The sequence below is a fragment of the Adelges cooleyi genome, unplaced genomic scaffold (assembly GCF_023614345.1).
Source record: "Adelges cooleyi isolate 19-005CV unplaced genomic scaffold, UGA_ACOO_1.1 ACOO_flye_CR_arks_rails_tigmint_CR_PRNA_108, whole genome shotgun sequence".
Classification (NCBI taxonomy): domain Eukaryota; kingdom Metazoa; phylum Arthropoda; class Insecta; order Hemiptera; family Adelgidae; genus Adelges; species Adelges cooleyi.
In genome coordinates, this window is record NW_026095761.1 from 12,859,371 (window position 1) to 12,880,923 (window position 21,553).

Consider the following 21,553-nt stretch of genomic DNA (forward strand, 5'->3'; position numbering starts at 1 on the left):
TGTACTGTGTACATATGAGTTTTGACTACCGGGAGCCAAAATAAGAGTCAAGGCTAAACGCCAAAAAATTTGACCCCGAATCAAATTAAAATCAAAGTACATTTATGTATAACCAATCGTTTAATTACAAAAAAAACCCTATTATAGGATATTGAGGAGTACATATATTATTCTTATTATTATCATAAATCGAATTAATTTGCATATTTTTCAAATGTTTCACGTTAACCTACAAACAATTTTATAAATTTACATAATCGAACCGTTATTTTAATTAATGTCTTTATTTAAAAAAACATTATGTAAACGCACAAAAATATATTTCACAAAACACATAAAAGGTAAACTACATAGTATTTTTTATATTAACCGAACTCTGAGTTATTATAAAATACTAACAACCGTAAAATATATTATTATTATTATTATAATATCATTTTAAATTATAAACATCATATTTTATTCGACATATTTTATTTCTACATTACCAGTGATCGCCACAGTTTCCATATGTATTTTCGAACCCTGTATAAACGAGTACATAGGAATTATTCATTTAAACGTACATCACTTAGTGTAAAGGTACCGCTATAGTCTATTATTTTGGTTAATTTGATTGTGGTTTGTAAATATTTAGTTATTTTACAATATTGTAAATCACCATAAACAAAAATGTTTTCAAAAAGAGAAAAGCTACAAAATTGTAATTATTTTAAGACAAAATGATTGTTTTATCCTTGATGGTATTGAGATATAATATGAGATTTAACTTTTAACAGGATGTGTTTGATTTCTTTTTTTAAATTTATTTAATTTTGTCCATTCCAATGTTTACTGTTGTTCATTATAATTTTTAAATTTTGACAATAGGTAATGGTAATTTTAAATATGTTACCGTTCCATTTAAAACAGTCGTGTCACTCGATTTACTTGTTTAAACAGTAAGCTATTTAATATAGAACTTAGAAGTGCCTATTATAAGTATATAATTACCGTGTATGTGTTTGTAGACTGCAAGTAAGTTTTTGCTCCAACTCTAGGACCGAACACTGTAAATTATACAACTTATAGTATTTACTAAATACTATTTAGCTATAAGTAAATACTATTTACTTATATCTAAATAGAAAATCAGATACAATATCGACTGGGTCACAGTTAACCAATCGCCCTGAACAATAGTCAAAACACACTAAGTTAATTATTTTATTGAGAAAACATACTTTGGTTGTATATGTCGTCTACTATTTCCAAATCGTTAATATCCGTGAGGAATATCGTTGCTTGAACCACTGCAATAAACCGCATATAGAAATAGTATTATACACAATTAGACACAAACGTATTCAATAATATTACTATGGACATTTTTGACACAAGATATTAACCATTTTTTGAAGATGATCCAGCAGCTTCTAGTATAGCAATGACGTTTTGAAAAGTTTGCACGGTTTGTTCTCTTAAATCGTCAGAAATCAACACCAGCGACCCCGGAGTAAAGCCTAGCACGCCAGAAACGAAAACTTTGTCCCCTACTGCAACGGCTTGGCTTTGAAAAAAATTCAAAAACAACATTTTTTAAAGTAAAATGACAAAAAAAGACAGCACAGCGAGGTCGGGCCATAGTCAAAATGGAAAATTCAATTTGACCGTAGTAAATGAAAGTCAATTAACAATCAACATGTATTATGCTTAACTTAAAAAAAAAACTGATAAAATAGTTCAATGTATTGCAGGTTTAACCAAGTTTTTCTAGCTTAGGCAATTAGTTAATTGTCTAATCCTTATATTTAAAAACAATTACTTTGAATAATACTTTATTAAATATATTTTTTTGATGAACAAATAAAAAAACCTCTTTGTTTTATAATTTACCTCATTGTTCCAACTACTGGCAAGGGTGCATTTGGAGTGCGTATGTAGTATACATCTGTAGGCGCCATTTTATTGTTTCACAGATTGCAAACGAATGGGCTAGTGTATTTTTCACTAATGACAGCATCATCAATTAGTCACAACGATGTTTAAAAAATATATTATATAACAAGTCATCGATTTTTTATTCCTTTATATATATATATATAAAGATTATTATATTACATAACGAATAAAAATAAATCAGATTTATTCAATACTAATTTTTATTGGTTTTTTTTCTATAACTATTATTTATGATTTGCAAATCATTTAAGTATTTTTTATATTGACCATATAGATTAAAGTAATAATAATATACCTAGTTAATACTCCCTAAATATTAATATATGTTGTGTTAAAAAATTACTCGTCCCTAAATTTCTCCTTAGTCTACTATCTATAGTCAAAAATAAAACAAAATTAAGTATACTTGTATACTTGTATACTTAATTGTATATTTACTACAACTCCATAATAAAATATTTATAATCTTAAGATTAATATAATAGGTTTTTTTTAATCAAATAATAATTTACAGACGAGTAGTCGAATATTGTATTCATAATATATGATATTGTATATTTCTATTACATCTAACACTTCCATTGTTTCTAGTATGCAGATAAAACAAAAATTTTGCATCTCCAAACACTATAAGTCATGATTTTACAATAATTATTTACACTTAAAAATAAAAATAAAATAAAAACAAGACAAAACAGTAATTCTACAAAGAAAAATAACACAAACGACTCTAATGCTATGTGCATTAAAAGCAAACCACATTTATTCTCGATAAAATCATATTAAAGGGAGCACTTTTTCCAAGAACTTCTTTAGGTCCTTCATTTCCTGCAAAAATATCAAAAACAAGTTATTAATAAACCAATAATCAAAATATAAAAATAAAAAGCCAGCAAAGTGGGAACGGGAACAGAGCATGTTGGGGTCACAATATTGGGGAGGTTCACAGGAATTATTATACCTAACTGAAAGTGATCAAATGGCTTTTGAATAAACGCTTTGATGCAAATCTGTACACGGTAGATTTATAAAAAAATATTGATAAAATCATTGTAACGACAAGTGTTTAAAATTGTGTTTTAAGTATTAGGGTGGGTACGATTAGGGTTTTCTATAATAATTTGTAGCCGTTATAATAATAACTAACAATATAATGGAAATATTAGCATACACCTATTATATGCTGATTTATTCACACATTTATTCAATTTTCTATACTATCAGTAAAAGTCAACAAGACTGAATAAAAAGTTACATAAAGGTTTATTCACATATTTTTTTTCTATTCACATATCTTGCCAAAGAAATGAAGTGTAGAAAAAAAGTAATATTTTTTAATGGAAATATGAGAAATACTGTGAAAACTTCTTTTTAAGTATGTCAACATAATACACAGAGAAATTTACAGTATCTGAAAAACATACAAAGTGTTAGATGTTCAATCCTATAACTTAAAAATTAAGTGGCTAACTTAAGAATAGAGCAAGGTTAATCGATTGCTATCTATTACCATTACCAGTTTAATATAGTAAAAAATTAAGCATTTTTTTAGCTACACACAATTTAAAGATATAGTAAATGAATTCCATTCATACCGTATCAGATGAACTATGCATTAACCCTCTGTACGTTTTTAGCTCAATATTTTTCGCAAACGACTTGAGAATAGACGCTGACAGTTGACCCCACTTTAGAGGCACGATAGGATCACAGTCTCCGTGACACTGAATAATCGGCACGTCTTTGTTACCTATAGCTGCCTTTAAAATAATTCAATATCATTAAACTTATTCAGGCATTTTAAAATGTAATAATAATCGAATCTTACTGCTGGGAATGTTTTATGAAGTGGTACCCAACACGATAGGGCCATAATGCCAGCTAACGGTTTCGGGTATGTGAATGCAGAGTACAGAGCGAGAGCTCCGCCTTGGGAAAATCCACCCAAAGCAATACGAGATGACGGAACATTAGAAGTTTCAATCTCACGATCAATCATTTTGTGCACTACTTTAGCCGCTTCTTTAATGCCACTCTCGTCTTCTGGACCTGACTCGTCCAACGTGAACAAATCAAACCACGATGGCATACGAAATCCTTGGTTAAGTGATACTGGCATCGGGCTCCTAAATTAAAAATGTCAATAACTGTTGTATAGCATAATATACATATATATATATAAAATGACTATAAATATTTTCTTACGCTGAAGGGCATATCACTTTCATGTATGGCTGACGTATTTGTGTCATTGCTTCGGCCCAGCCATTTCTAAAATTAAAAATTAACAAGTTAGGTTTATTAATTTAAGTTGGTTCCAACTAAAAAAACCTTATTATTTTAAGATTACAGCTGATGAGCCTTAACATTGTCTAATAAAGGCTAATGAAAACAAACAAACAAAAAATTGTAGATAAATATAGAAAAAAGTTAACAAAACAATCTGTGAACTAAAGTAAAATAGGTCAGCTTTACGAAGGCAGCCAACCGTAAGCCCAACCCTATCTAAATGTTATTTATGCAAATATATTTGTTTAAACTTTAAATTTCAGCAGATTTGACTTGGGTGCTAATAAAATAATTGGACATTTTTTTGTAAAAGAACTAACACATTTTCTTAGGCTACAATCAATATTGAGTTAGCAAAGCTTATCAAATTGCCCTGTCCACTACAATTTTACGTTACATGCAACTCTTTTCAGACGTTTCATAAAATGGACACAATTTATATATAAAGAGGTAAAATAGGTTTACCAGTATATATTTATTTATTTATTTCTATTTAGAAGTATATTAATGAATTAAAATTTTGTAATTAAGTATACTGACCCTGAATCGCCTAAACCATGAAGAAATATGACCTGAAAAATAAACAAACATTAACATTATTTGGCTGTAATATAATTTAACAAGGCATTTGTTTTTTAATTCAACTGTAGAATATTGTTCAAAACAAGTAACATCATCACGCGTTTGTGGTGTAAATTTATTTTTATGCACACTTTTTTTACCAATGTATAGTTTTTTAGCTTGATTAAAAATCTAAAATCAGAAATCTGCAAACCCCACTGGTCTAGAAGAAGTTATAGCTACTTGAACATTACATAAGCAATCATAGTCACGAGAGATACCATTCGTGCGACGTCTTAATTACCCGCTACAACCCATTGTTACTGTGTAGTCAAAGTTCTCATTAAATCGCCCTTTTTTTTTATAACGCTCTTGTGGATTCTCAGGTTTAATTAAAAAAATTAATACAAATTTACATACAAATGTAGTGTTGCAGCAAAATGTCGCAAACTTGCACAGCAAACCATTTAATTATGGAATTTTGACAAACCTATGAATTAGCTGTGACATTTAACTGTAACAATTTAGTGTTGCAGTTGGGGGTTCGGACGAGGCCATGTCAATCGGTTGTACTTTCAAAATCAATGTCGCAGAAGACTGCGCGGACTTGTGGTAAAGTAAATTTGATCAGAATTTTGTATCAAGTTTGTAGTGATAGGCCAGCCATTAGTATAACAATTGTAAAATGAGTTTAATTGCTTTTGTAGAATCCGGGTCAGTAAAATTTTTGATCTAACGTTTTACTCTAATACGTCTTTAACGGCAAAAATTAAACTATGACAAGTCGGACTGACTTAATAAATTATTACGAGTAATTACAACCGCGGGTAAGTAGATGCGATATTATGAACAATAATTAAAAACGTTGATAAAATACTTACGGTAGCGGTCTGCTTGACGGAAGTGGGTATTACCACCGGGTTAATGGACATTTTAGACAGACTCACAGCTGAAAGACTTGCAATAAAACAACTAATTAAGATCACTCGGAAAACGATCGATTCGGTTGTGATGGAATATAATTGTGTTGATTTTCGAACTGGGACTGCCGAACTTTTGTGGTTATACGAATCCATAGAAATGCTGGCGAATTTCATGGAACGTAAAACGAAAAGTACGCGAAATTTCAAAAAATGTAAATAACATCGTTTTAATGTAATATAATTTAAATAATATTAGACCTACAGAATATTAAACAGAGCAACGACACAAAATATAATATCTTACCATGATACGCATCACACGCGGACGTATACGACTCTTATAACAACTACTATACTATATTATGTATATATAGATGATGACGATCAGATGCGATAACAAAGAATTGAAAAAAACAGAAAAAAACTAGTTGTCTCTAGTAGCTGTTCGCGTAATACTTATAATAGGTCTACTCTACAAAAATAGTCAGCCTTGATTTTAATTCATGCAAATCGCATTCAAAAAATATTCAAAGTATCGACGGTGTGCATGTGCTTATCAAGGCCACTATTAAAATATGTTATACACCCGGTGTTCCATCAATAATCAATATATTATAATAATCGTTTAATTAAAAATGGCCAAATTCTGTATGAAATTCTCGGAAATAAAGTGGTTTAAATAACAGTTTCCAGCGATTCCACTTTTTCTGTACAAAATCAGCACAGAAGAGATGACCTAGCCACAGTCGTTATACAGTTAATTTATTTAAAACTTGTAGAATGATTTTACCGTATTATAAAACTATATTAATCGCGGTCTTTTGTTTTTGCAGTAAATTCACTCGTTGAAAAAAATATATATATTAAGTTAAGTATAACTGTTAATTTTCAGAAATAACATAATTTTGTATTTTCGAAGAAAAATTCACTACGTATAACATTCTGTACATACGTTTGACCGTTTATTTGCGACTGATAAATGCAACGATAAAATATTAATAATTAATTTCCAGTTTTCAATTTTAATCGCACCGTACAAAATATATAGGTCGTTATAAATATTACAGCTAAATAAAAAATGACATACGAGAGGAATCTATTATTGCGTTTAACTAGTCTTGTGAATAGATATGGTTATATATTATGGATTATCTTATATGGAACAAACTAATACTAATGCATGAACTTGCAACCTAAAGGAATATGCAATTTTGGTGCATATACCGCATTTATATTATGCATTCATATTTTATGTATGTATATATTATATAGGATTACCTGACCTCAATACATGTCGATGACTAATTTAATAATGTTGCGTACTTACAATGATCGAATCTAAAATGTATGCACACTATCGGCGATTGTTGAGAATTGAGAGCAAAATCGCTAATTACATATGAAATAATATTTTGTCGTGTATTTTACCCTAACGGCTATATACAGAATGATTGGTTAACTACGACCCAGTATCAATATCTTAAAATATATTAAACTTTTTCATAAACTTGAGTCAGCCAGAACTCAATATATTATATTTTTTAAACACATAACCCCATCCCTTACGAGTAAAAATCCTATGAACTTAAGATTTTTAAACGGTGTCGTGTATGCCTATTATTATCTAAACTTTATAAACTTAATTAATTTGCAGACAATTTTGCCTGGTCGATAACCAATTTTGAATAATTATACTTTAAATGTCATTATTAAAAACAAATTATCGACTAGTAAAAATGTTTTAGGAACCAAATTGGTCTTAATTTAAAAAGTTTATAAAATATGTTTAAACCTTAAGTTCATAAAGTTAAAACACATAAGGGATGGTGATATATTTTTGTGAAATACATAAATTAAGCGAACTATTAACTATAGAAGTATAAGTAATTTTAAAAAATATATTTTACACGTACAATTTTTGACAAAACTTAGATATAGCTGGGGATTTGTCGAACATTTTGGGTGACGCTTATTTGTTGCACAGGGGAAAAAAATGGTAAAGAGAAATAAGAAAAAGGAATGCGGTTGGGGTAGTGACAAATGTGTAGGGAGGGTGGGGGGTATAGAGCACATATTGTTTATAGTTCATCACGTCTTTTCTTCAAGAGATGTATTATTTCAAATCACTAGTGAAATTAGTTAATTTTTTTATTTTTAAATTAATTTTATTTTTGAAAAGTTTCTTAAAAAATACTATTCTGAACAAATAATTCTAATAAAATTTTACACAATTACCTGTCAATAAATATTTTACTCATTGCAATTTTTGTTGATATTTAACAAACTATTCACATACAAAGGGTAATCCCTTTAACACAAAACTTTTTTTTTAAATTTTTGTTAATTTTACCAAGTATAAATTTCCCAACTGACCAGTCAAAACGTTCAGTTTTAGTGAGTTTTGTTGCTCTTTCGAGTGGTGATAAAGTATTTACGTTTGTCGTTTGAACAAGTTGTCTTTTTAAAAAGGAGCATTCCCAAGACTTAGTTAAGTATAATACTTCACGTCCTTCAATGAGTTCATTTGAGTCGTTCAAATCCTCAAACAATTTAATAATAATAATATAGTTTTTGTAGAATAAAAATTACACAGAAGTAGTCACGAATAAAGAGAAATTTAATAGATTTTAAGAAAAGAACCAAATCAAATAATAAAATGCATGGTTTTAAAACAATATCTGATAACAAACAGTTTTACATAAATGATATAAGTAAAAAAGTTAATGTAAATAATTATAAATAAAATCACATAGGTACCAAATGCGTAACTCACAAAATAAAATTGATTTTAGACCACAATAGTAAAGTTAAATAAAAAAATCTAACACTTTTAGTGTATTACTTAACAAATAATAATTAAAAAAAAACGGTACCCAAATAACATAAACTCTAAAATTAATAACAAGACATTTTTTTTTGTTTTTACATTTAAGTGCACATTTATGATTCAACACATATATATTTTTATGCTTCTAAAAATATTTAGTTGCTTTATATATCATATTATTACGTTATTACACGTTGAAATCTACTTAAAACTAGTTTAGAAAATAAGTTTTCCCTAAGAACTGTTCAACTTAAAAGTAGTGTTATTAGGAAACTAATTTAATGTTTAATCATAGTGTCACGAGTTTTAGGTAATGATTATAGAACACTATTATTTTACACATGACATAAATGTGCAATGGTATACAATTTATAATATATCTTAACATACTTGGTAGTTAATTTTAATAAAAAAATTATGTTACGACTATGAACTAGTTTTTTGAAGAATAATATTTTGTTTTATTTTGTATAGTTCGTAAAAGTTTTATTCAAAGAAAACCAAATTATACTTATTTATAGTAAAATACTAGCATTTTCTTAACTTAATGTAGAACTTTTCCACAGAATATAATCTGATAACATACAATTTCTTAGAAATTTACATTTTAATCTACAAAAATAGATTACTGTTTTTTATTTATATTGATTCGTCGAATAAAATCCAGTCACAATATAAAGTATTAAACAAATACTTATAATTTTTTTAATTTTTAACCATTATATCAATACACAATGTTAACAATCTATTAATTATTACATAAAATATATTTTAAATTAAGAAACTTTATTTTAATTATATATTGTATGCTCATATTAAAAAGATTGTTTTTTTTCTTTTGTCATTTTAAACTTATCACATTTCATTCACAAATATAACACATATGTATAAATATATATTTATGTCGACAGACATTTTTGAAAATTATTAATTTCAAATTTGTCATAAGCCCAACGTCAATGTTGGTAGAAAAAAAAATTGTAAATGGCAAGAAATGATTAATTATTATTATATTATGTATTTTTGTTGAATCTGAATTTCAAAATGTTGAAAACAAAATAATGCATCTCATCATTAAAAACAGATATAATATACAAACTATTCAGCATACATAAAAAATTAAAATAATAAATTGCAATACCCGGTCAATTTAAAATAGTACAACTAATAAAATTAAAAATAAACTCACATTAGAGGTGACTAGAAATAAAAAATTATTAGGAAACTCAAAAAAGTTAAATTTTATTATTTTTGCTCAAAGTTTAACTGCTAATTACAATAAAGAATAAGAAATGTTTTCCTTAAATGAGCAATGTAGATTGTCGAAAATCATTATTAAATAAGAAAATGAGATTTATGGACATGACTTTTTTTAAATTATATATTTTATGCTAGATAAAGAGTAAAACGTATACAGGCTTACATTATAAGCTGGCCTTCCACATCTTTTAAGATTTTTGTTTTGATTTTATAATTTTAATATTATTGCGAACTTGCTAATTACACAATCGGTTGCAAAGAAAAGTTTGTTTGGTCAAATACAAGAAACTATATTTAAAGTGAGAAAAACTTAAGAAAAGCTTGTGGCGGTATCGGTACATACAACGAGTTTTTATCTACGTCCTCGAGTTTTTCCATAAAGTTTGGATCTGAATCAGCGAAACAAGGATGTCCAATACTGTGCCAAAACAAACAACGGCAATTTCGACACAATTGGATCATTTCTGCGTATTCTTCACGTAATCCATAACACCTGATAAAACGACAATGATTTGTAACGAATCCCGAAACAAAAATGTCACAAATTTTACTCACTTTCTTAACTTATGGTATACAGATTGCCAATCTTGGCTGGTAGTAGGTGAACTGTCGATCACAGATTGTATTTGGCGCGGGCTAAAGTGAAATTGACACAACTCGCGCCATATGCGTAACTCGTCTACTAAATGAGCCATCACGTCCCAAGCGTGTGCCGATCGTTCTAAATCTCTATGATCTGCCAACCGTAGCAACACCTCGCGCACACACTCCTCTGGTAACTGCTGAAACTTAGGTTCATCATTGTCGCCAGGCTAAAACGAATTAAAACAATGTATAATATGTATCTTTTTTAAAAAAAAAAAGAATATGTACCTTTTTTTAATCAGGGTGTAAGCTAGTTGCTGACCTAACGCTATAGATTTAATTGTCGTGGCTTTATTTGCTTAATGAAAAAAAAAAGTAGAATCAGATAGAAGATTACTTTTTTTAATGCTCCTTTTATTCTAATCTTTTAAAAGTCAATGACAATTTTATTTTAGAATTTTTATTAACTGTGCATAATTTACCGAAAAAACATGTGAAGATAAAAATGTTATTTATAGTGTGTAATTTTGTTAAAAATTAAAAAATTATTTTTCCACATGTTTTTCAGTTTTTAAGAACTAAATTGTGATTTTCATGATGTATATGAAATGGTTCAATAGAAATAGAAATTGAAAAAATCAAAAAATATCTTGTGTAAAGAATTTCAGAAAAATCTACCAAGCTCAAATCAAGTAGGGTAAGATTTTCCATCTTACCCGCTAATTTTGCGACTGCCTTAGGTATAAAAGATAATTTACTACGTAACATAATTTGTTATTTTATAGGTTCCTCCAACATTTACAATAAGATATTATAACAAATAATAATTACCTGATTGATCTCAATACGATCAGCTATTTCGTGTATACGGTTTATTCTATTCATATGCTGTTCCCATAAGATAGTCGAGCCTAAAGGTCTGCCCCAACAAGCACACTCCACAACTTCCCGAAGTTGACTCAGTAGACGATCCAACATGTGTTTGTTCTGTTGACTCTCCGAAACTAAATAATAAAAATAATTTTTCTTTTTAAACCAAGTTCAATAAAATTCAATAGTAATAAAATAAAATTTTCCAATAGATAATATTAAAAAAAAATTTTTTTTTTAGAGGTAGAGTTTTTTATTTGCTTACCTTGTCGTGCCACTTCTTCGATTATATTGAAAAGCACTCTTTGAGCACAACCAGATAACGCATTCAGTCTGTGCGAAACGAGTAAATCAAGCAGTTTTATAATATAGTGAAAACGACGAATATCGTGCACTGCAGAGCGGAAGTCTAAACGTTTAAGCGCTTCGCTTAAACCATTAAAACCAGCAATCTGAAACATTTGAAAATATAATAACATATTATTGTTACAATAAAAAGAACATCACACTGGTTTGTAGTAAAACTAAAATTATGTGATATTTAGTATGCATTAATAATATATCAGAAAATATAATTAAGATATATATACTCCCTGTGTGAGTGAAATGAACCTAGTTAATGCTTATGGTTTCTTTAAGCGGTAGTAACTAAGTAAAAAAAAAGTGTGAAATAAAGAGATTTTTAGGATATTTGATAATGTTATAATCCTAGGATTTATAAGATTCTAAAACAAAACTATGATAAAGGTATTAAAAAAAAATAAGGAAAATAAAATTAAAAAATACCAGATTTAAATTATTATATATTTTTAATAACAGTAGTAAATAAATTAAATTAAATCTAAAGGCATATAATATTATGGACAAAACAAATTTACCTCTTTGGTACACTTAATTGTGATATGACAATGTGGTTGAATGACACCATCATCTGAAAAACGACACGTATATAAATACAATATATTATATCAAATAATTTAATTATTATTTATTAATTATTTATTTTTTGAGATAAATCCATTTTTTAATAATTTATACAGAATTATTCCCCTTTTAAATGAATTATATTTCCATTGACTTCTAATTTTCAAATAGCCACTTTTGTACTTAATTTTGTTTACTTACCTATACAAGAAAGTTTAATAAAAAAGCGAACACAGTAGGGTCAGGGCTTAGTGGGATGGGGAGGTCATAGATTTCAGTAATTATTTTAACAATAATACTATAATATATTCCATACAAATTTGAAAATAACTGGACTATTTTTTTAGAAGTTAAACTCTAAACATAAATATCTAATTATATTTCTATACTCTAAAAATTTTTTAGGATTGAAAGAGAACAAAAGTGGTGTTATCTTTCATCTCGGCGCAAAAAAAAAAAAGTCCACCAAAGTTAAAACAATAATCGAGTTGTAGGAGATAATATTAGCTTGGTCATAATTAACAAACTAATTAGCAGATATCTGCTTGAAAAATCGGTATGTTTAGTATACACAATTAATTGTATAGCAATTTTTTTTTTTAGTCGATAATTATACTATTAAGGTAATTTTTTTATGAAAAGAAAATATAATTATACAGAAGTCTGAGCAATACAAAATCAAAATTACTAAGGAAGGACGTTTGTAGGATAATTAGGCTATTTTCTTAATGACTCTGTGTGTTAGCACAACATGTAAAACAGATGGTTAACATATAATAAGACGTGTGTGCATTATCTTAAAAAGCTTTGTTCGGAACCAATTGAATGCGAGGTAATAAATTATGTTCTGTACTATTTTTAAATAATAATCATATCCTAATATTATTATGTTATCAATTGATGTTTGCGGGATTCCCTTTAATAGGTACAGTCGTAAATATTGGAAAAATAGATTTATACCATTAGAACTAGACACATTCACAATTATTTTTTTATTACTCACATTGACTTTCGCTGGGATATTTCATTCTGATGTGTTTAATTTTATTGCCAGTATCTTCATTTTCTTCGTCCCTTTAAAAGAAAAACATACATGTTGCGTAAATAATTATTCGAAAAATAAAATATAATTATTATAAAAACCATATATTAAATAAAATTAATACCGTGCATAAACTAAGGTATGCCAATTACTGATAGGTACCTAGAATTTACGTCTAATGATAAACTATAGTTTTTTATAAGTTTCCTCATAAAAACAATTGCTATCTATTTTATAATTTTACAAATAGAAAATTTTGAGTAACAACAGAAATTCTACGGTAATTGATTAGTGGTTTGTTGGTCAAATGTGTAATAATATATAAAACACGAATTTAGTTAATAATGGGTAATTTATAATAATAAGTATTAGGTAGACCAGCGATTTTGTTTTTTAATTGAAGTTGACCTAGTTAAGTTAGCTTAGTACCCAATAAAACACATGTGTTTGGGTCAAAACTAGAAGCTCCTAGGAATAAACAAAATAACTCAGTAATATCAATTTAGTAGATATACCATTTACATGTTTAAATCAATGTTATCACGATACAAAAATATTTTTAAAAAAATAACTATGTAGGATATTATAACAGTTTATAAAATATATATAATACGTTGGAAAGTATTTAAGTACTTGTAAAAACACTTCAGAATCGTATGTATTTTTTTTTCATCAATACTAATTAACACTATTTGAATACACAATGTACAATATGTTTTCTGGATAAAGAAAGAGTATACGATTGTATGAATATTGTATTTAAATCTAACTATAAGTTTATAAAACTGCTAAGTAAATATGATATGATATGTAGTAGATTATGATTGTACCGTTGATGTACATACATACGGTACTTCTTAATTGGTATGTACTCTGTACACTGCACTGTTATGCATGTCTACTTCAAATTTAACGTTCAACGATGTATTTTTTTTTATGAGCAATTAAAATGTGTATAAAATCAAATAAACTTAATACGATCCCTAGCGATGGTTTAAATTCTGTTGTCCGACATGACAATATTACCAAAACCTTGTACAATACTATATTATTATTTGAATTTGGAACGCCAACGGAAAATATTAAATGTTCCTAAGCTCTGATTCACTTTAATAAGAGAGTTGAAGAGAAATCGATAGCTAGAGAAAAATGTTTACGGTCGAGAGAAAGAGACAAAACATTTTCTCCATAATAATTGCGTTACGCATATTTTTATTTAAGTACGGCTTGATGATAACGATGATTAAGACCTATAATTATTGGCGTGTTAAACTCCACAGTAAATAGTTTTTTTCACTGTAGATAATAGATAGTCGATAGTGTCACACTATATTTGCAGTGTGTAATACGATTGTTTTTCAAGTTATTCTACTAGATACCGTCGAATAATCTAATTATCATCATTCATTGTATCTACTATATTCTAATAGATGCAATATAAATATTATGAACATTATTAAACGATTGTATTACCCACTGCTGCAGTGGCATTTAGATTTCTATCATACAACCAATTATATCATTAGATGTGAACTTGACAGATTTTTACAGTCCAATTTTTTTAACAAAATATACTGTAAAATAATTAAAAAAACAGTTTTTTACACGTTACGGCGTATATTCGAAATTCTAATTATGTCAATGATGTGGGAAAACAACGTGGGAGAAAGTAAATCTTGTCGACCAACAAACCAAAAAAAAAAACAGTTGATGCGTCTACATTAAAGTAGGTAAATCAATTGTATTACATTAAATCGTTTTTTTATGATGACACTTATGATTTTTTTCAGTCGTAGAATTAGGACGCAATAAATGGGAATTAGAATTTCCGGTTATTTTTTTTATTTAATTGTATTGTACACCTGTTCTCGTTTATTAAAAAGTAATAATAGAAATATTATGAATATTTATTAACCCACAAATAGTATGACGAATGTCGTTTTCTTTGTCTTCTTTAAGCATATTATTATTACTATTTACAAAAACTTTAATAAAAACTCTACGCAATAAATAACTCTTACGTGTTTTATATTCGTCTTCTTAGAAACACAAATTTATATGCGCAGATTTTAAAATTGTTCTATATTTAAATACGTACAATGTACCTAAACAAAAAAAAGCCTCGCATAGATTCATAATATCGAATCATGCCTTTGTTCCAAATCTGGATGTAGTTCAACAATTTCATTACATTTCGAAAACGCCGCAGTTCGACAAATGGACTCAAGCCAAATAAAAAAACATAGTCTTAAGTATAACCATACGAAAAATAACCTGCACACATACAACTGGAATAGGTAGTTATTTTTAAATAAGGAAAGCACCGGCAACGGCGACAAACTAACGGCCAATGGCCATTAACCTCCGGTAGTTAATATACTATTAAAACAAATAAAACCAATTCCGTATTATGTATAATATACATTATTAAGCGTGTGCCAAGTATTTTATCCTTAATGAATAACCCTATAAATATATATATATAACCATTTCAAATTATATCCACAATTTTTAAAGATATTGGTGTCCCTGTATGCAAGAAGACTTTATATAATTTTTCGTTTTTTTTAATCGATGTAAGGAGCGTGCATGTTTTTATACTTTTTCTATTGCGTTTCTTGCGTTAAGCACAACAAAATCGAATTTTTATCTTACTTACTAACGAGCCATCAGAAAATTTTGGTTCGTTAAGACACAAAAGTAATCAAAAACGATCCCTGAAAGTTCCCGAAAACTGCCTCAGTACCAGACCCCATAAGGAAGAAATTGTTTAATATAAAAATAACTTGTTATACATTTTTGTCAGACTGTACAAAGATACAACACATTTAAGTTCAATTCCTAGAGATTGTGTACTAGTCCTCTGACATATGTTTGCTTACAATAATTATAATTATTTTCTTTTTAATACTGCTCGACAGGTACCTTAATTATTAATATTAAACATAATATAACAATATGGTAGATTAAACGAATTGTGATTTATACTATCGGCCGAGTTTAAAAACAAAAAATAGTTTAAAATATAATTTTCTACAGCGTTTTAACTATATAGCGAGAAACAAACCGAATTTGTTAGAAATATAATGTTTACAATATTATATTATATAAATACACAACATACATAACGTGTATAACGTGTAGAATGTTGCATAATAGAAACACAAACCAAACTCTGCCTACATAATGTTCTGCGACGTGGAATTCAAAAGTAATACCATCTCGTGCACTTAAAACATATTATATTCAATATTATACCTACTTATAATTAGTTATAACATAAAAACGTTACGTATAGAGAATATTCACACCACCATCATTTTAAAAAGTAGACCATCCTTTTAAGCACCAGAAATTTATTACACGTAACGTATTCGTTACAGTATTTAAACATACTAATACTACTTAGTTAAATAAGACCGGAAATAAAAATATTTAATTAAACCCCATAAATTTGACATCATATTGCTAATTGAACGGTTATAGTAAATTTTAATCAACATTTTAATCTTCAAAGTTTGTAAAAAGAACACAGTTTTGTGGTACCTACTTACAGCGTGATCTTTATAGTTTCTATTTTTTTTCAAATAAAAAAACTTTAGAGAATTACGAATTATGTTTTGCAACTGATTTGGAACAACTTTGAACGCGATTTAAAATTTTTGTTTTTTTTATCTATTTGTGCTAGAAGAAAAACCAAAACTAGATTCTAATTCAGCTAAAAAATTAGAAGTATTTCGGTCCTTGTTTCAAAAATACAAAATATAAGCGTGTTAAAAATAATCTTGGTTTTACTGTGTTATTAAAAATTATAACACCAATAATTGCGAATTTTTTTTACTTGGTGGTCGACTTTACAATTTTGTTTTCTCTCGTAAGTATTTGTATCAACTCTAAATGACCCCAAAAAACTGTTTGGTTGAACCTCACAATTTGTAACGCGGGCAACAGTTTAGAATACTTATTTTGTACTGGAGTACGGACTACTAATGCATATATTTATAATTTTAGATAATAATAAAACGTGTCTCTTTACACTGGAGCTGTTTAGAGCATTAGGACCTTCCTTCACTGAAATCTTAACAGCGAATACAACGATTCCAGACACCTCTTATTTTTCCGTCCAAATAAAATATAGTGCTCACAAACTATGTAATATAACGCATTTCCAACATTAACAGAAACATAAATACATTTATATCAAAAATAAATAATATTTATGGTAGTATATCGTCGTTCGTACTTCCTCAGTGTGTTGTTGCATACAAGCACTATAAATTAAAAACCCGATAAAAAGTATCTACTCCCTTATATAATATTTTCCCAGACTGGAATAACATCTCAATATGCATCAGCCCTGTACACAGCACCTTTCACTAGACAAATAAAAATACAAAAACTGGTAAAACGCAACCAAAAAATATCAGTTTAAATATTAACATTAAAAGTGTGCTATTGAGGCTAATTATATACAGTTATTTTTATAACACTAACAACTTGTATACCGTAAGCCTCGGGTAATATTTTGACTGCATTATTTTATCTGTACAAAAAAGTTGGAAGATAATAATGAAAAACCGTAATCGATTTAAAAAAATACGTGTTTTTGAATAATTAATATCTTTACCTTATACCTTTACGTAAAACGATCCGAAAACTACCGAACTTGATACCGACAGTACCCGATGATAAAGCGCGCACAACACTACATTATACTATGTCCTATGATGGGAACGGAAAGGGACTTAACGGCGCGGTCACATCTGCACAGCTGTTACGGCGAAAATGGTCGATTGCAGATGGGGAAAAAATCTTTTCATGTGTTTTCACTTTTAAAAGAAACATTTCTAAAACTTAATTCATTTAAACCCATTTCATACCGATCGTATAATTATTTTGTTATATTTATAAAAAAAAAACCAGTACAGCGAGTAGGCCATATAGGAGTGCAACAACAGAAAGTTACTTATCACTTTAAAATAAACGCATTCATGCGAACCGTTAATGATAGAAATACAAATATCGAAAAAAGCAGTTTAATGACAACAATATGTTTAAAATTGTATTTTACTATGAATGGTGGACACGATTGAGATTGATCGTCAGTCTATACCTAATCATTTGATGCCGTTGTTACTCATTACATAATATTGCAATTAACAATATAATGAAAATATATTTTAGGTACCTATTGACTGTTGATTCCGTTTTCAAATAGCAACCTGAAAATGTACTACTCCCATTTTTTAATTATTTTTTCGTTAGTAAAGAAAAAAGCTTTGAGAAAATCGTTCATGTTACAGCCGCACTCTAGATCTAACTTCAATCAAATTTTTCAAACCTTAAGTCCAAAAACTATGATCAGAAAAGTGAAATAAATAAAAAGGTTCCACTCTTTCAAAGGAAATGGTTATTGATATTTTATTGGTTGTCGACATTTATTGATAATCATCATTAAGCTTAACGGGCTTAAAGGCCTAATGAAATGATGGTTTCTAGATGGATTTGACGGTTTATTGATAGTACTATAACTAAAAAATATTCCATACAAAATTGGAGCTAACTCATCGACTGTTTCTAAAAAATGAATAGAGCGCTTAAAATTTAAATTGAAAAATATGTGAACTATATGGAATTGGACGCGTTTCGGTCGAGCAACGGGTTACTTCTCTCGTGGCGCAGAGTATATTTGGGTATTTTTCTCGATTTGGTTGGGAAGGGGTGAATTTCTAAAATGTTAGAATAAATGTTAGAATGTCCAATAAAGTACTTTACTTTTCAGGTACGATTTTTAATTTATAGACTTGAAGAAATCATACTACATAAACATAAAGAAATCGGTTCACCAATTTCAGAGAATTCAAACACAAGAATGTATGTATGTAAAAAATGTTGCATAAAAAAACAGCTAAAATATATAGAAGAGTTTATCCCTTTCCTTTTAAAATCAAGAAAGACACACTAAAAATTATGATCTTTTTTTAACTCAAAAACTATGGCACGCTATAACCATTGAATATACTCAATGCTATAACTTTCCAAAATATAGTTAAATTCATTTAAAAAAAAAATGTTTTTTTAAGAAACCCAAAATAATAATTTATTAATATTAACATATTTAATGCCTGTATTTAATACTTTTTATAATCTAGATTCGCATTGAAACATTTTATGAGACTGATTTTATTACTCAGCTACAATACACTTTACCGTGTATTAGACTTGTCTTCTCTATAGTGGCACTTCTTCATAAGTGGCCTTGAATCAGCTTGGTCTTGCAAGTAAAATCATAATTTTTTTATATTCCCTATAATTTTTTAATAATAAGATTATAAAATACTAGCTGAAATTTGGCGACTAGTAATTTAGTAATAATTTAATTAGCTGTGATACCAGTATTTTTATTTTTAGTCTTAATTCTGACACGCTACTGTTTTTTTTAGTAGATTTTGTCGACCTGAACCAAGAACATTGATATATCTTAAGATTATTTTAGGTTCAAATCTCATAAAAATTGATGAAGCCTAGTCCTAATAGATTTATCATAGGGGTTAGTAGTTTTTTTGACCTAGTCTCATACTTTTAAGTAAAGCAAAATTAAAAAACCACCCAACCCCTAACCTTTTTATTAATAGGTAATAAATACCTTTATGACCATAACAACCTTGTTTTCTATAAAAAATTTCCCTAACGCTAGTATTGTATGAAGAGGTTGCTTCAGTTCACATATAAGTTAGAAAGTACCACTGTTTACTAAAAGTAGAGATATAGGTTTTTTTTGGCAGCACCGTTTTAGGTTCCACTCTGTAATAAACTATACATGTTTCAGGTTCATTGGTAAAATGAGTTGCTAAAAAAAATACAGCATAGTCTATAATGCGGTGTGCAACGAGAGGGAATGCAGCGTGCACTGCTGCACACTGTGCGAATTCAAAAAAACCTATGAAATAATTTAAAAGGTGCCAATAAATTAATTCAATTGCATTTAACTTTTTTGTAGCGTTATTAAAATCTATGATGATATTAGATACTAAAATATAAGAATATATAATTAAAAATTAGGACAGACTAAAGAAAAATATTGGCCTGTGTGATTAAACAATTTGGTTGAATAATCACATAAAAATCAGTCCTTTTAGGTTCATTAAGATGTAACGGTGTTAACGAACACGAGTAATTCTTTTTTTTGCCCTTTTGATTTAAACACTATATAGTTTTCTTAAACTACAAAACTAGAAGATAGTGATAATAGTGATAAATGGGAAATTGTAGTGAAACAAAGACCCTTTTATTTAATTAATATACCTTGTACACAATGTACACGTTTTAAACAAAAATGTATCTAAAATTCACAAATTAAACTAATAAATAAGGCAGAATTAATTAATTTATTACAATCTGTAATACCCAAGAAATAATTAGCAAGTACAATGGATACTAATATGGTAGTAATTTTTTGTTTTTAACAATTTATAATCAAATCTTAATCTATATAAAATAATTTTAATCCAACAGATTGAATACCAATTAAAATAGAGCTATGAATTTAAATTCAAAGACGATAGATACACTTTTAATAGTTAATAATTTACATAGTACCTGCCGAAAAAGTAAAATTTTAAAAACGCTTACCAATTGTCATTTGGCTTTTTATCGTCACAATCTTCAGAGTCTTCTGAATCCGAGTATCTGTATAAAAAAAAGTAATACACACATATACTACATTATTATAACTTTATAAATACTTATTTTAATATATTAATAATTCTATATTATATAGATATTAAAAAATATAATTTATTATACTTTTTATGTAATTTTAAGAGGTATAAAGTGCCTTTTTTTTAAATCTCAACACAAAGCATAAAAGATAAAGCATTAAAAAGATAAGCATTGGATGGTTCGATTAAACGTAGATTAGTAAATAGGTACCTGGTCAAAATATTTTCCTGTTGACCGAGAAGAAAATTACAGCACTCCAGGATTTTCTTTTTTTCCCAGCCCTCTTCGGTTTTAACCCATACTTCTCCCGGAGATCGCCAATCCTTTGATATAAACGGCATTATTAGCTTTTTAAAGACAACAATTACTTAATATGATCTCTGTGGTTCAAGAAAAAAAAATAATTGTATTTTCTTCGGTCAGCACAAGACGTATTACGGGGGGGACTGCAATCCAACACGACCCCACGGCACAACACAAGAACAAAGACTAGAGCACAGACTGCAGATTTGAGATTACTATTTACCTACATACTATATTGCTGTGCGAGTGACAAGAGAGCTGACAACGGCGCAGTATCAACACACACAATAATAAAATGTTATTTTG

At 28.2% G+C, this 21,553-nt stretch overlaps 3 protein-coding genes across 4 annotated transcripts; all 3 read right to left on the bottom strand.

The window, feature by feature from the left end:
- Positions 1 to 248: 248 nt before the first annotated feature.
- LOC126845568 (2-iminobutanoate/2-iminopropanoate deaminase-like) lies at positions 249 to 2,008 on the bottom strand. Its single transcript, XM_050584282.1, has 5 exons — positions 1,876 to 2,008; positions 1,389 to 1,549; positions 1,224 to 1,292; positions 994 to 1,049; positions 249 to 525 (listed from the first exon to the last, which is right to left on the bottom strand). Exons 1-5 carry the CDS (start codon positions 1,941 to 1,943, stop codon positions 460 to 462), a joined length of 420 nt encoding a protein of 139 aa, XP_050440239.1. The 5' UTR covers positions 1,944 to 2,008; the 3' UTR covers positions 249 to 459.
- A 406-nt stretch (positions 2,009 to 2,414) lies between these two features.
- Positions 2,415 to 6,134, bottom strand: LOC126846117 (acyl-protein thioesterase 1). Of its 2 annotated transcripts, XM_050585296.1 has the most exons (7): positions 6,019 to 6,134; positions 5,673 to 5,874; positions 4,771 to 4,802; positions 4,147 to 4,212; positions 3,770 to 4,067; positions 3,537 to 3,701; positions 2,415 to 2,769 (listed from the first exon to the last, which is right to left on the bottom strand). In XM_050585296.1, the coding sequence occupies exons 2-7, from the start codon at positions 5,865 to 5,867 to the stop codon at positions 2,719 to 2,721; spliced, it is 807 nt and encodes a 268-aa protein (XP_050441253.1). In that variant the 5' UTR covers positions 5,868 to 5,874; positions 6,019 to 6,134; the 3' UTR covers positions 2,415 to 2,718. The 2 variants fall into 2 exon arrangements, with proteins under 2 accessions (XP_050441253.1, XP_050441245.1); XM_050585288.1 differs by having other exon boundaries at positions 5,673 to 6,104.
- Positions 6,135 to 9,605: 3,471 nt separating this feature from the next.
- LOC126839929 (F-box only protein 32) lies at positions 9,606 to 21,489 on the bottom strand. Its single transcript, XM_050575392.1, has 8 exons — positions 21,155 to 21,489; positions 20,855 to 20,911; positions 13,184 to 13,254; positions 12,135 to 12,187; positions 11,522 to 11,708; positions 11,218 to 11,390; positions 10,357 to 10,613; positions 9,606 to 10,294 (listed from the first exon to the last, which is right to left on the bottom strand). Exons 1-8 carry the CDS (start codon positions 21,283 to 21,285, stop codon positions 10,096 to 10,098), a joined length of 1,128 nt encoding a protein of 375 aa, XP_050431349.1. The 5' UTR covers positions 21,286 to 21,489; the 3' UTR covers positions 9,606 to 10,095.
- Positions 21,490 to 21,553: the final 64 nt, after the last annotated feature.

What these genes read in the sequence shown, in the direction of transcription:
- LOC126845568 (XM_050584282.1), bottom strand. Translation starts at nt 1,943, where the DNA reads ATGGCGCCTACAGATGTATACTACATACGCACTCCAAATGCACCCTTG. An exon ending in TGGATCATCTTCAAAAAATG is followed by an intron (nt 1,293 to 1,388) that starts GTTAATATCTTG and finishes GGTTTATTGCAG; the next exon opens with TGGTTCAAGCAACGATATTC. An exon ending in AGTCTACAAACACATACACG is followed by an intron (nt 526 to 993) that starts GTAATTATATAC and finishes TCGTTTATACAG; the next exon opens with GGTTCGAAAATACATATGGA.
- LOC126846117 (XM_050585288.1), bottom strand. Translation starts at nt 5,888, where the DNA reads ATGAAATTCGCCAGCATTTCTATGGATTCGTATAACCACAAAAGTTCG. An exon ending in CCGTCAAGCAGACCGCTACC is followed by an intron (nt 4,803 to 5,672) that starts GTAAGTATTTTA and finishes TTTATTTTTCAG; the next exon opens with GTCATATTTCTTCATGGTTT. An exon ending in TGCATAGTTCATCTGATACG is followed by an intron (nt 2,770 to 3,536) that starts GTATGAATGGAA and finishes ATATTTTTGCAG; the next exon opens with GAAATGAAGGACCTAAAGAA.
- LOC126839929 (XM_050575392.1), bottom strand. Translation starts at nt 21,285, where the DNA reads ATGCCGTTTATATCAAAGGATTGGCGATCTCCGGGAGAAGTATGGGTT. An exon ending in AAAAAGCCAAATGACAATTG is followed by an intron (nt 13,255 to 20,854) that starts GTAAGCGTTTTT and finishes TTTCTTTTAAAG; the next exon opens with GGACGAAGAAAATGAAGATA. An exon ending in ATATCCCAGCGAAAGTCAAT is followed by an intron (nt 12,188 to 13,183) that starts GTGAGTAATAAA and finishes GTCGTTTTTCAG; the next exon opens with ATGATGGTGTCATTCAACCA.